The 12,224-nt window shown below is 39.3% G+C and overlaps 1 protein-coding gene across 3 annotated transcripts in view; it reads left to right on the top strand.

Moving 5' to 3' along the window:
* Nucleotides 1–7,170: 7,170 nt before the first annotated feature.
* Nucleotides 7,171–12,224, top strand: part of LANCL1 (LanC like glutathione S-transferase 1) — a 44,162-nt gene continuing 39,108 nt past the window's right edge. The window contains exons 1-3 of one of the 3 annotated variants that reach the window (XM_081242012.1): nucleotides 7,171–7,220; nucleotides 7,533–7,629; nucleotides 11,265–11,382. In XM_081242012.1, the coding sequence (XP_081098138.1) occupies nucleotides 7,549–7,629; nucleotides 11,265–11,382 (199 nt within the window). In that variant the 5' untranslated portion in view covers nucleotides 7,171–7,220; nucleotides 7,533–7,548. The other 2 variants (XM_081242013.1, XM_081242014.1) reach the window with 2 other exon arrangements.

The following is a 12,224-nucleotide window of genomic DNA, read 5'->3' as shown; positions in this document are numbered from 1 at the left end:
CAAGGCTCAGCCTTCCCAGTGATCTGGGAACCACTAGGTGTTTTGTATTTCTTACCCAAAGATCCAAAGCACACAGTCCCTCCCAGGGGATGGTTAGAAGGTTTACTCACTTATTTTCCACATTGTGGATCGTGTCAGGCAAAGGCAGATTTCTGGTTTCAGGTAGCAAAAGGAGAACAGGACCAGCAATGATGGGAAAATCTCCATAGATGATCCAGGGTAAGGTGGGTAGATATACCACTAGGGTCATCAAGAGTGGAGCCAGTGCTGCCCCACACCTACTAGTCATCATATCTAATCTTGAAGCTTTTGCCCTGAGGGGTAAACAACAAGACATAACAATTCAGTAAAGATCCACACATGTAACTTATGATCTAATGTTGTGATGTGATTATGGAAGGCATAAAACACAATTATTACATAGATGGGTTTGATGAAAAAATTAAAAATTTAAAACAATTAAAAAAATAATAAAGAGTTCTTAGATAGCCCCATGATGAAAAGGTGTAAAATGCAATTATCCTGCCTGAAGAAAATCAAGCTAAAGTTTCAAAAAGACTTGTCCTGACCAGTTGTTCTCCACCTTGCTCAAAAGATGTTAAACTTCTGTTTGAGAGATATGTAGGTTAGATCTAAGACAGAACTCCTGGAAATATAAGGATGTTAAAAACACTAATTGGCTGTCAAAAGAAGTTATGAATGCTCCTTTTCTGGAAGGATCTAGGGTGAAATAGCTGCCTGTAAGTGCAGGTTGTATTAGCTTAGAGTGAACTAACATTTCTTTTTCCTTTCTCTTCTTTTTTTCTGGGGGCTGGCGGTTGTTTTTTGGTTTTTAACAGTAGTCCCAGGAAATATTTAAGGGCTATGATGCATCAAATATAAATTGGAGAGTATGATAATTCACAAAAGTTCAGTCTACTTTTTAGCACCATAGTTTTTATATTCTCTCCCTCTCTCTCTCTCTCTCTCTCACTCTCTCTCTCCAGCATTTTTCAAATTTTAGTCTGCAAGAGAATCCTACGGAGAACTTTTTTTAAAAACGCAGATTCAACCCCAAACTCCTGAATCAAAATCTCTGGCAGTGAAGTTAGAAAATCTGTATTTTTAATAAGTTCCAAGGTGACACAATACATTGATTGCTCTAGAACTTGCAATTACCTGGGGGGAAAGTTCTGTATAACTCCTTAGACTCCAAGTCCTATCTCTCAGGGGTAAGGAAATCAGCCTGAGAATTTGCTCCTGGCTTTCTCAGCCACCTCCAAGAGCAGCTCTGGATCCAGGCTTTGAGGTTCAACCCAGAGGATGAGGATGGCAAAGGAGCCAGCTCCTCCCTGGGTCTGCAGGCCCTCTCCTCTGTACCAAAGCCACTGGCTGGCCAGCAATGTGGTCAGTTCTAGATAATCTCATGTGGCAGTAGGAGAGTGAACCAGCTGAATTCTTGAAGTTTCCTTCTAAGTCTGTAAGTGGCATAGCAAAGTTCATAGTGCCCTGAAGTAGCAGTTCCTCCCACATTTTGTGTTTGTTTTTTTTCTTTTTTTTTAACATTTTTATTAGAGTATAATTGCTTTACAATGGTGTGTTAGTTTCTGCTGTACAATGAAGTGAATCAGCTATATGTATACAAATATCCCCTCCCTCTTGGACCTCCCTCCTCCTCCCTTCCCCCCCCCACCTAGGTCATCACAGAGCACCGAGCTGAGCTCCCTGTTCTATCCAGCAGGTTCCCACTAGCTATCCATTTTACACATGGTACTGTACTTATGTCAAACCTAATCTCCCAATTCATCCCACCCTCCCCTTCCCCCGCCTGTGTCCACATGGTCCATTCTCTATGTCTGTGTTTCTATTCCTGCCCTGCAAATCAGTGCATCTGTACCATTTTTCTAGATTCTACATATATGCATTAATATACGATATCTTTCTCTTTCTGACTTACTTCACTCTGTATGACAGACTCTAGGTTATAAACTAATCTACTCATGTAGTTACTCCCCGATCCATTTGAACTCTCTCCTCTTATGGCAAATAGAAAGGAAAAACGAGGTACAAATAACGTGGCTACCAGGCAAGTCAGGAAATTTTAAAGTTTCTCTTTTAAATGATTGAAAAATATCTGCTGTGAGGCAATTCTGAAGCTTAAAAGAAGGACTATATGGGCCATAATTCTCTCTGTTGGTTACTTCCCCCTACCAGGAAATAGGACTGCCAGATATGCCAAAAGAACACCTTGAAACAGGGAAATATTTTGCAAGGCCTTGATAATAAATCATCTCATTCCATGAGTGGGTTCTGTATGGTTGAGCGGTGAAGGAAGCAAACGTAATCCGCCTGATTAATGATTCATTGTCATGAGAAGGTTGCTCTGCTTAGGGACACTTTCCATTGCTACCTTCATTATGCAGCTAAAGCATGTAGAGAAATGGGGAGCTGCATAATTTTAACAACTAGTACAGGTACATATGTTCAGCAATAAAGGGTGAAGCCTCTTTTTTATTTTGCTGGTAAAGACATGGACTAACACTGTTGATCAAGATCCCTTCTCAAATGTTAAGTGTAGAGAGGAAAAGACAGTTTAAATGTTTGTACACTTTTTACCAACTTTCTGTACTCACAGTCCTTAATATCCCAAGAAAACCCCAGTGCACCTGTCTCACATAATAGAGGCTCTCACCCAGCAGGTACATTTAGAGAAAGGAATCTGTCAGCACACTAATAACAGTCCTGACAAGGGAGGGAGGAAATGTTATCAGTACCTTAGGAAATACTGTCTCTGGGAAATTAAAACTGTACCATGGTGCATGTGTTGTACATCTGTTTAGGTTCTTGCTTCCTCCACTGGCAATAGCTCCTGTCAATCCATGAATTCTGTACTGTAAATGAAATAGAAAATTGCTTCAATATTACACAGCCCCAGATGGATGTTAAACCAATAGCGTGGCAATATTAAGCTCAAACTTAGATAATGCTTGCTTTATACTTCTTTGAGCTGAAACGGAAATAGGGTACTCTCCACAAAGATGTAATACTTAAGAGAAAAGTGAAAAAAAGTCATAGCCATATGCCTGATTTTGTGCATGCATTTCATTTTGTTTTGTTTTGAGAGGGGAGAATTTTTGAGAAAAAAGAAAGAATATGGAGTCTTACAATCTATCTTCTACCTTAAGTCAATGACCCAGAAAGTTCAAGGGAATATGCAGGAGGAAACAGAGATGATGTGGTTGCTAGGAAGTCAGAGGAAAAGGGAACACCACAGAAATTTAAGCATGTTGCCCCTTTGATGGGAGACACAGTATCAGTTACTAGAGCTACCATTCTGCATTAGAGACCAGTAACTGTCCACCACAGTGAGTCTTCCCTTTCTTTCATTATAGCTGGGCACTTCATTCCACAGCCTCCCAGGCAGCTGGAGGTGGCCATGTGCTGGATTCTTACCAATGGAATAATGTTGGAAGTGATGGATTCCACTTCCTGCTCTGAGGTTGAAGGCATCAGATGTGTACCTCTCTGTATTTTCCTGACCTTCCTACAAGCTGGAAGAAACACGCCTAGGACCAGCATGGATCTTGCAGACGAGGATAGTGCACTAATGGAGGGAAAAACAACAAGATGGAAGTAACCTGTGATCATGAATGGCTGCATGGAGCAAAGTTATGTTCGAGTAAGAGAAAAATAAATTTCTATTTATGTCAGTGATCGTGTTTTTGAGCCTCTTTATAACTGTAACTTAGCCTTCATCCTAATACACATTATAGCATTTTGAAATTAAGGTCTTAGAAGAGAACTAAGGAGCTCACAGATGGTACATGTTTTCTTAGTTTAATATAAACCTTCCCAGATTTCTAGAGGTATTCTTTTTTAAAGGCAATAATACAATGACTGTTTCCTAAGAGTTCACACAAAACAGATTCACAAATTAAGGGAAAGAACATTAGAATGCTTTTCAAAAAAATTCTAAATTTATCAAAAGTGGAATGGTCCTTGAAAAATAATCAACAATCAAACTTATATTAGCCACAAATGTGTGCAGACACCACAGCCATACATGAAAACATAAGCACTATTATGGGCTGCACTGTGTTCCTGAAAATTCATTTGTTGAAACCCAACTCCCAGTACCTCAGCACATGGCTAAATTTGAAGATGTAGGTTTTTCAAGGAGCTAATTACAGTGAAATGAGGTCAGTAGGGTAGGCCCTAATCCAATATGACTGGTGTCCTTATAAGAAGAGATTAGGTAGCAGACACATACAAAGAGAAGACCATGTTATGATACAGGAGAAGACAACCATGTGCAAGCAAAGGAGAAAGGCTTCAGAAGAGATCAAGACTGCCGGCACCTTATCTTGGATTTCCAACCTCAGAATTGTGAGACAATAATTTCTGTTGTTTAAGCCACCCAATCTGGTGGAACTTTGTTATGGCTGCCCTAGAAGGCTAATACAAGTATGTCAGTGTCAATCACTTTTCTTCTGAGTCAGAACCAAGGAGAAGTTCTTTGGGTTGCTTCTAAAGCAAAACAAAACAAAATGAACGAAAGAAATGAAATCTATATGATTTCCAGTCTTTCAAATCTTTGGGTTTTTCTGATTAACAGAGAGAGGACTTATCATGCTTTGACTATATCTGAACTTTCAAAACAACTCTATACCCTTCCAAAATAAGTGTGGATACATGTCTTACACTATATTCATAAGCGAACTCCAGATAAAGACCTAAACATAAAAAGTAAAAACCTAATAAAACAAAATGTAAGTCATCTTTGTAGCCTAGGAATGGATAAAGACTTTTTGAACATGAAGCTAAATCCATAAATTGCAATGTTAAAATTGGATGGGTTTTCCTTCAACAAAATGAAGAATTGTGGTTCAACGAGGGTTACCTTAGAAAAAGTTAACAGATGAGAAGATATGTACAACATCTAAAGCCAAAGGAGATTAATAGCTAGAATATCCTCTCCCTCCAAAAAAACAAAAACAAAAAAACTGCTACAAATCAACAAGAAAATAATATAATCCCAAAACAAAAATGGTTAAAATATATGAGTAGGTAAATCTTAGGGAAAGGTCAGATATCTAATGAGTATATGAAGAAAAACTCAACACTATTAGCTACAAAAGTACTTAAAGCTTAACAATGAGATTCCATGTTGTCCATTAGAATTGCAAAAAATAGAACACTAGATAATATCAAGTACTGGAGAGGACATGGGAATGACAGAAACTATTAGGTATTATTGGAGAGAATATAAACTTGTCTAGTAGTTCTGGAAAGCAATCTAACAGTACTGGGGAAATTAAATATGAGGATGTCCTGTGATCCAGCAATCCACTTCTGGTATATATCTCAGATACAGTCACATCCAGATCCTTCTTAGAACATGTACTTGGATATTCCTGGCTGTATTATTTGTGATGTGGAAGTTAGAAACAATGCCCATCCTTGGGGGAAAGGATAAGTAAAATGAGGTGGAGACATACTATGAAAATATTAAGTATGCAATTATCTAAAACAACCAAGTGTACATAGAGCAACACAAATAGATATAAAACACAAGTTATTTATAGCACTACTCCACTTATTAAAAATGCATACCTATACAACCCATGACATATTTTCCAAAGATTATGTGAATTATACATATTGTGGTGTTTGCCTCCTGGAGGAGAGGAATGGGTGGGAAATGGGAATTAAGGGAAAAATTGAGATAGAATATGGTCTTCCATGTATCTCAGTGGTTCACAACCAGAGTCAATTTTGTCCCTTTCTCCTCCCAGGGATATTTGGTATTTGGCAATGTATGGAAACATTTTTAGTTGTCACCACTTAGGGGGGCAAGGTGCTACTGGCATCTAGTGGGCAGGAGCCAGGGATGCTGCTAAACACACACAATGAACAGGACAGCTTCCACAACAAAGAAGCATCCCTTCCAGTATCACTCTGATTTTAATTGCTCAAAGATTGTGAATAGCATAAACTGATAGTAAGCCTTTAATAATTAAAGAAAAATAATTAAAAATGCCTCTCACTCATCCTTTTCTCTCTTATGAGTTTCTCCTCCACATACCCATCTATTAAAATAGGAAGCGTGTCCAACTTAAGATGCACTGAGGGCTTCCACTAAACCTTCATGAATTTGGTGAAGGAGCTAAAAAGTATCCTAGGAGGGCAGCAGTTCAAAAGAACAAATTGAGCCAGAGCAGGGTCAGAAGGAGACTTTGGGATGGCAGCCACAGAGGGACAAGCTTGGGCCAAGGTGGGGTTGGGGTAGGGATTGAGCTTCAACAAGAGGTTTGGGGCTAGGGTCCTTCCTTGAAGCAAGAGAGAAGGAAAGAAAGAGAACTTGACTCTTTCTGACCACTTAACAGAACTTCAAAATTCTCTGAGCAACAGAATGGGCCTAATGTGTACCAGGTGGGATTTAAATTTAAATGAAAGCAAAACTTTTCAAATACTAGAGACTGTTAAACACTGAAATTGATTGCTTTGGTTATCCTGCTCTATTGGACGTTGTTATCTTTTTAAAGGGCTTGGGTATACAGTATTATAGTCTAATTTAGACTAAGGAGGAGCTTAACGTTCTTAAGAGCTGTGATTTGTGTTTTCATGTTATTTTCCTTAAAGTTTTGGCAATTGCTATTTGATACCTTGCCCTTGCCCACTCACATCCACCGAGAGCCTTTGAGGTTAAATTATCATGGATTATTTTCAAAGGTTTTTGTCACTGTTGTTGCTGATGGTAGTGGTGGTGTTTTGTTTCGTTTGTTTGTTTTTTAAGAAATGAAAGAAAAAGTTTGACAAGTCTCTGGAGAAACATAATCCTCCCCAATTTTATTCAGTTCTAGCGGTAGGACTATGAATATATTCAGATCTCAAAGCAGTCTTTTCTTCTCCTCCAGATTAAAAAAAAAAAATTGAATTGAATTCTTATGAATCATCTGGACTAATATTAGATTACTTAACTGCTTTTTTAGAAAATTTAAAAGAGAAGAAAGGTAGGAAATATTGGGTACAGCTGAGCATTATTCTAAGCTATGTTCCCACTCCAGCCCTCCAAGAATTGTATCACCCTGTATCATCCTTTGGAAACCACACTTCTGTCTCTTTAACAAGTGAAAATGAGAAGGGGGCGGGCCTCCGGAGTGGCGAAGGCTCTGATTGGTCCAGCTGGCAGGAAGTGGGCCGTGAAAGTATCACTTCTGTTTTTGTCCGGAGGCTGCAGGGTGAGTGGCCCGAGACCGTGCAGGGCTTAGGGACCCTGGACTGGTAGTTATTCTGAATCTCGAGAGTGCGAACGTGGGGTGCGGAACGGTTCCCATTCATCGCTGTGGGTTCGGGGCCCTGGCAGCCTTCTTGCGGAGGTGCCACGCCCTAGCGGCTGGGCCGCGGTGGGCCCGGGGTCCGCTCGGACCGCCAGGACCACGCAGTGGTCCGGGAACTGGAAGGAAGGTGTTGCCGGGGTGCTGGCCGCCGCCTTTGCAACTCGGCCGAGGGCCGTATCTCAACGTACATTTTCTTTTTCCCCTGTTCTGCAGGCTCGTTTCTGGCATCATGGCGCAAAGGGCCTTTCCGAATCCTTATTCCGATTATAACAAATCCCTGGCCGAAGGCTACTTTGATTCTGCTGGGAGGGTGAGTTTGGGAAATATCTGCCTGCATCCCTACCTCCAGCCCCGAGTGTTTGGAAAGTTCAGTTTTGCCTGAAAGAAAGGGATGAGCATCCTTTTTTAAAAATATATAATAAGAGTTTCACTATAAACATACAAAATATATTTTCAATATATAAAGTATATGTGAAAATATACAATTTGAGCTCTAACATGTTGAACTTCTGTAAGGAGTCACTGTTAATATTATCAACAATAATTAATAATTGAAACAGTCTCAAACATTGATATTTAAATTATAAAAGTTCGCGGCTCTGCAATTTTCTGTGTAATCTTGCATTTTTTGATCACTTTTGGTTTGCTCTTTGAAGAGAGGTGAGAAATCCTGATGGTATTTCATGGGTGCCGTGTTACTGTTTTATGATTGAACAGGAGTACGGACAGGGTAAGGACGAGAGTCAACCAGAATGTGGTGAAGACATCTTTAAACTGAAAGTGCTAAGAGAAATTTGGAACATAGTCCTGAAATCTTTGTATCATTTCCACTCTTCCCAGGACATCCCCACAACTGGAAAGTAAATAAATACATAAAACTGGTCAATTTAACTGGTGAGCACCTCACAAGTCAGTGTAAGAAAGAGAACCTGGATGTGAGATACCAGAAGCCTGTGTTTTCTTATGCCTCTGCATAGAATTGTTAAGAGGGAATACGGTTCTTTTTAAGAATACCTAGTTGAGAAATCCTAAGAGTGAGTTAGGTTGGAAGAGTGATATCTTTAAATGTGCACACATTTTTTTTTTAAATTTTACCAGTTTATTTCTTCTAAGCTTATCAGCCATATGAAAAGCATTTTGCATGTGATGTAAGGGCCTTAGAGATTTCATATCTGCCAAGTGAACTTTCAGTAATTCTGCTGGTTCTTTCCTTAAAACATTTGTCATTATAAATTAACTTGACTGAGTAATGCAGGTAGGAGGAATGAAAGAGATGGAGAAGAGCTGTAAGATAGAAGGCTGCCAAAGTGTGTATGGAGCTAGAATCAACCTGATTCTTTTAAGACCAGAATTGAACTCCCTAAACAAAGCCAGTAATCATTACCTTGAAGTCAGATGGCTTCCTTTTGGCTATTTGGACTTGCATTCTGCCCAGCTCTGCAGATCCTGAAGCTGAAGCATTTGTCTTGTCTTGTTGGAGGAAGACCTGCTGCTTCATGCTTACTTGGCAAAGAGAACACTTGAGGATGGATCCTAATGACAGCAGCCTTCAACAAAATGTATCTCACTATTTAGGCTGTTTATAAAGTAAATGCTTTTTATAAATTTAACTCTGTTTCTAAGGGAGAAAAAAAATGTTCATAAATTTGAACCCTGGCCCCAAAATAATAGTGTAATTTATTGCCTAACACATGGTTTTTGGACCCATCCCAGAAAGAAATTAACCTACCAGTTTTAAAATTGTTTAATGTTGAACATCAAGGATCGGACCCTGAAGATCTGTCATCCTTAATTTGTTAACGCAAAGATTTCAATAAGGAACTGCTCTATTTCCTGGCATCTATCAGAAAAAAGCGTTTTTACACTCTTCAAATTATTCCTAGGTTTGAATAATTTTGTGGTCTGCTACAAGCAATCAGTATTCTTAGGCAGCTCACTTTTCTTAAATGCAATTATGTGCCAAATAGAAAGTGACTTCCCTTCTTGAGGCTGAGGCATTCTCATTATTCTTGGCTGCTTACAGTAAGGCCCGGCAAGGTGATAAGTTATCCATGATCTATGAACAGAATATGACGTGTTCTTATGTAGATGCACTCTTCTATCTAGTTGAGATTTATAGACCTTTTATATCAATACTGAAGTATATTTTACCTTACAAAATGTATTTTTAAGGCTTGTTGAAATCTTAACCCCTTGGCAGACATTGTTAAATAAAGGGAGTGTGTCCATCAAACACTGGTTTCTTCTTCAGATAGTGAAATAATGGATCATAGTGGTGCCTAGAATAAATAACCCAGGTATGGTTAATCGTCTGATTTGCCTTATCAGAGATACTCTTCAGAGTATCAGTAAACCTTAATGTCTTTTATTATTATTAATAATTCTGATACCACCTTTTTTTCTACTTTTTTCGGTTTTTAAATGCCCTTTTTAAAAAATGAGGTTATGATGCTAACAGGTAGTAGTTAGGTTTGTTTTTACAGTCCTTGTGTGATGAAACGTCTGTATCCTTGTAATGTTCCCCAACATTGTTTCACAGTTTTACTGCTTTGTGAAATCCAAGTCTGGGAATCACAGCAGATTCCTAAAAATATTGAAGGATACATTAAAATGCTCTTTTAAGACACTTAGTGATTCAGTGTATACAGAACTTTCAAAATATTTTTCAGTTACTTTTACAACAAATAACATAATTATTCGGTATGCCTCACCGTTTGTGCCACATCTGTGGGCCTTTATATGGATGTCACTAACCCCACATCCCAGCCTCAGTGTGCTTTCAATCTATATCCAAATTACTACATTTTATAGACCATTGGACTGCTTAAAATAGTAAAAATATCAACATTTACATCCCTGAATGCAAAAGACATGACACAATCTCATTTGATCCTCAATGCATCTTTTGAAATTCGTGGGACAGGTATTATTATCCTGACTTTACAGAGGCAACTGAAGCATAAAGGAGTTATGGGTTGAGCATGGTCACTCAGCTAATAGTGGATAAGGATGTAGCCGGGCTCATTCACTGAGCAGTACTTATGAGGCCCCAAGCCTTCTGGGCACTGTGCTGGGCCTGGGTTTTTTTGTTTGTTTGTTTGTTTGTTTTTTTGCGGTACGCGGGCCTCCCACCGCTGCGGCCCCTCCCATTGCGGAGCACAGGGTCCGGACGCGCAGGCTCAGCGGCCATGGCTCACGGGCCCAGCCGCTCCGCGGCATGTGGGATCCTCCCGGACCGGGGCACGAACTCGTGTCCCCTGCATCGGCAGGCAGACTCTCAACCACTGCGCCACCAGGGAAGCCCCTGGGCCTGGGTTTTTGATACTTGGTCTGATGTTCTTTCCACTCTGCTGAAGGCTCCTGATATCTGTGAATTTATTTTGCTTTTCTTATGCTACTTATACATTTTTTTTAATGTTTATACATTTTTTATAAATGGATATTTTATAAATGTTTATCCTCATTTTTCAAATAACAGAAGCAATCAGAATGTTTCTTTAGGGTATTAACATTGCTGCTGCTTGAATACTAAAACTCTAGTGGCTTGAAAACAGCAAACATTTTCTGATTTGTGCTTAGTTTAATAAAATGACTTTTATTATAATAAAAAATGTTGGTTTAAATAATAGATGATTCTTAGTAGGTGGAAATTACTATGATCCAGTTTATCACTGGCAGCCTTTTTTAGTATTTAACTAAAAATTTTATGTAAAACATTTAAGTTACATCAAAACTATTTCCCAACTTGAGTAAGAAAACACAGTAGTACTTTTAAGTTTTGTTAATTTGTTCTTGTTTAAGAATAAAGTAATTGTCCAGTTCTCTTAGGCAAAAAAATTGTAGCTTAAGTGGAAATGAAGTACCCTCCTATTTTTAATAGCCTATAGTCCAGGACACCCAGTGCCCCATATTTTTTGATATTTGTTTTCCCTTTAATACCTACAGCTGACTACTGAGTTCTCACAACGCCTGAACAATAAGATTCGAGAGCTTCTTCAGCGAATGGAGAGAGGCCTAAAGTCAGCAGACCCTCGGGATAGCACTGTTTACACTGGCTGGGCAGGTATGAAGTGCTGACTGTGAACTGGCATAAGCGTGGTAGAAGAGAGCTGTCTGGCTGAATGCTGCACCCTTAAATGCTTCCTGCGTCTGCATAGGAGTAATTGCTTCTGGGGAGAATGCTGTGCTCTCAGCCTAACCTGGGTATCTTCTGGATCTTTAACAGGGCTCAGAATTTAGGGCAGGGTAAGCATATTCCTGTAATTCACACCTGACACAAATTTGGATGGCTGCCATACTTGGGAGAAAAATTGATGTTCAGCATTACGTAGTTAATTCAGAGATGGAATTTCAGTGGGAAGAGTTGGGAAGATTCCCAAAATGCAGTGCATGAAACAGAGGACTTTGCCCATGGAAAATAAAACATGTCCAGAATTGTCTTTTTTTTTGTTAACGTTACCACATGACAGGGATCCATACAGGAACTCAGGGTAGAGTATAGATTCCGCGAACTAATCCTCCAGTATAGTTGTTGCTGGTTGGTATACGTTCACTGTTTTACTGGTCATTGAGAGGTTGAGAAAGTTTGGGAGGAAATAGTACATAAATGTCAAAAAAGTGAGAGTGAGAGAAACCAAAGAAGGAAAGCTGAATAACTGTAGCTAGCTTACTAATAGAGATAGACAGCTTTCTAATCTTGAAGAAAGCACAATTTAGAGACTTAGGGTTTCCCAGTTACTCTGAAAAGCAGACAAGGAGGAATAGGTTTTCACCTTAAGGAGTTTGGATTTGATTTTAAGGCAATGATGCTTATCATAAACATGCAGGTTCCTGGGCTTCACAGCAAGATTCTGCTTCAGTAGTCTTGAACAGGCCAGGAATCTGCAGTTTGCAAGCCTCAGTGGT

The sequence above is a fragment of the Mesoplodon bidens genome, assembly GCF_964165515.1.
Source record: "Mesoplodon bidens genome assembly, chromosome: 8".
Taxonomy (NCBI): Eukaryota; Metazoa; Chordata; class Mammalia; order Artiodactyla; family Ziphiidae; genus Mesoplodon; species Mesoplodon bidens.
Note: the sequence above shows the minus strand (reverse complement) of the source record. Positions and strands in the feature narration are given on the sequence as shown.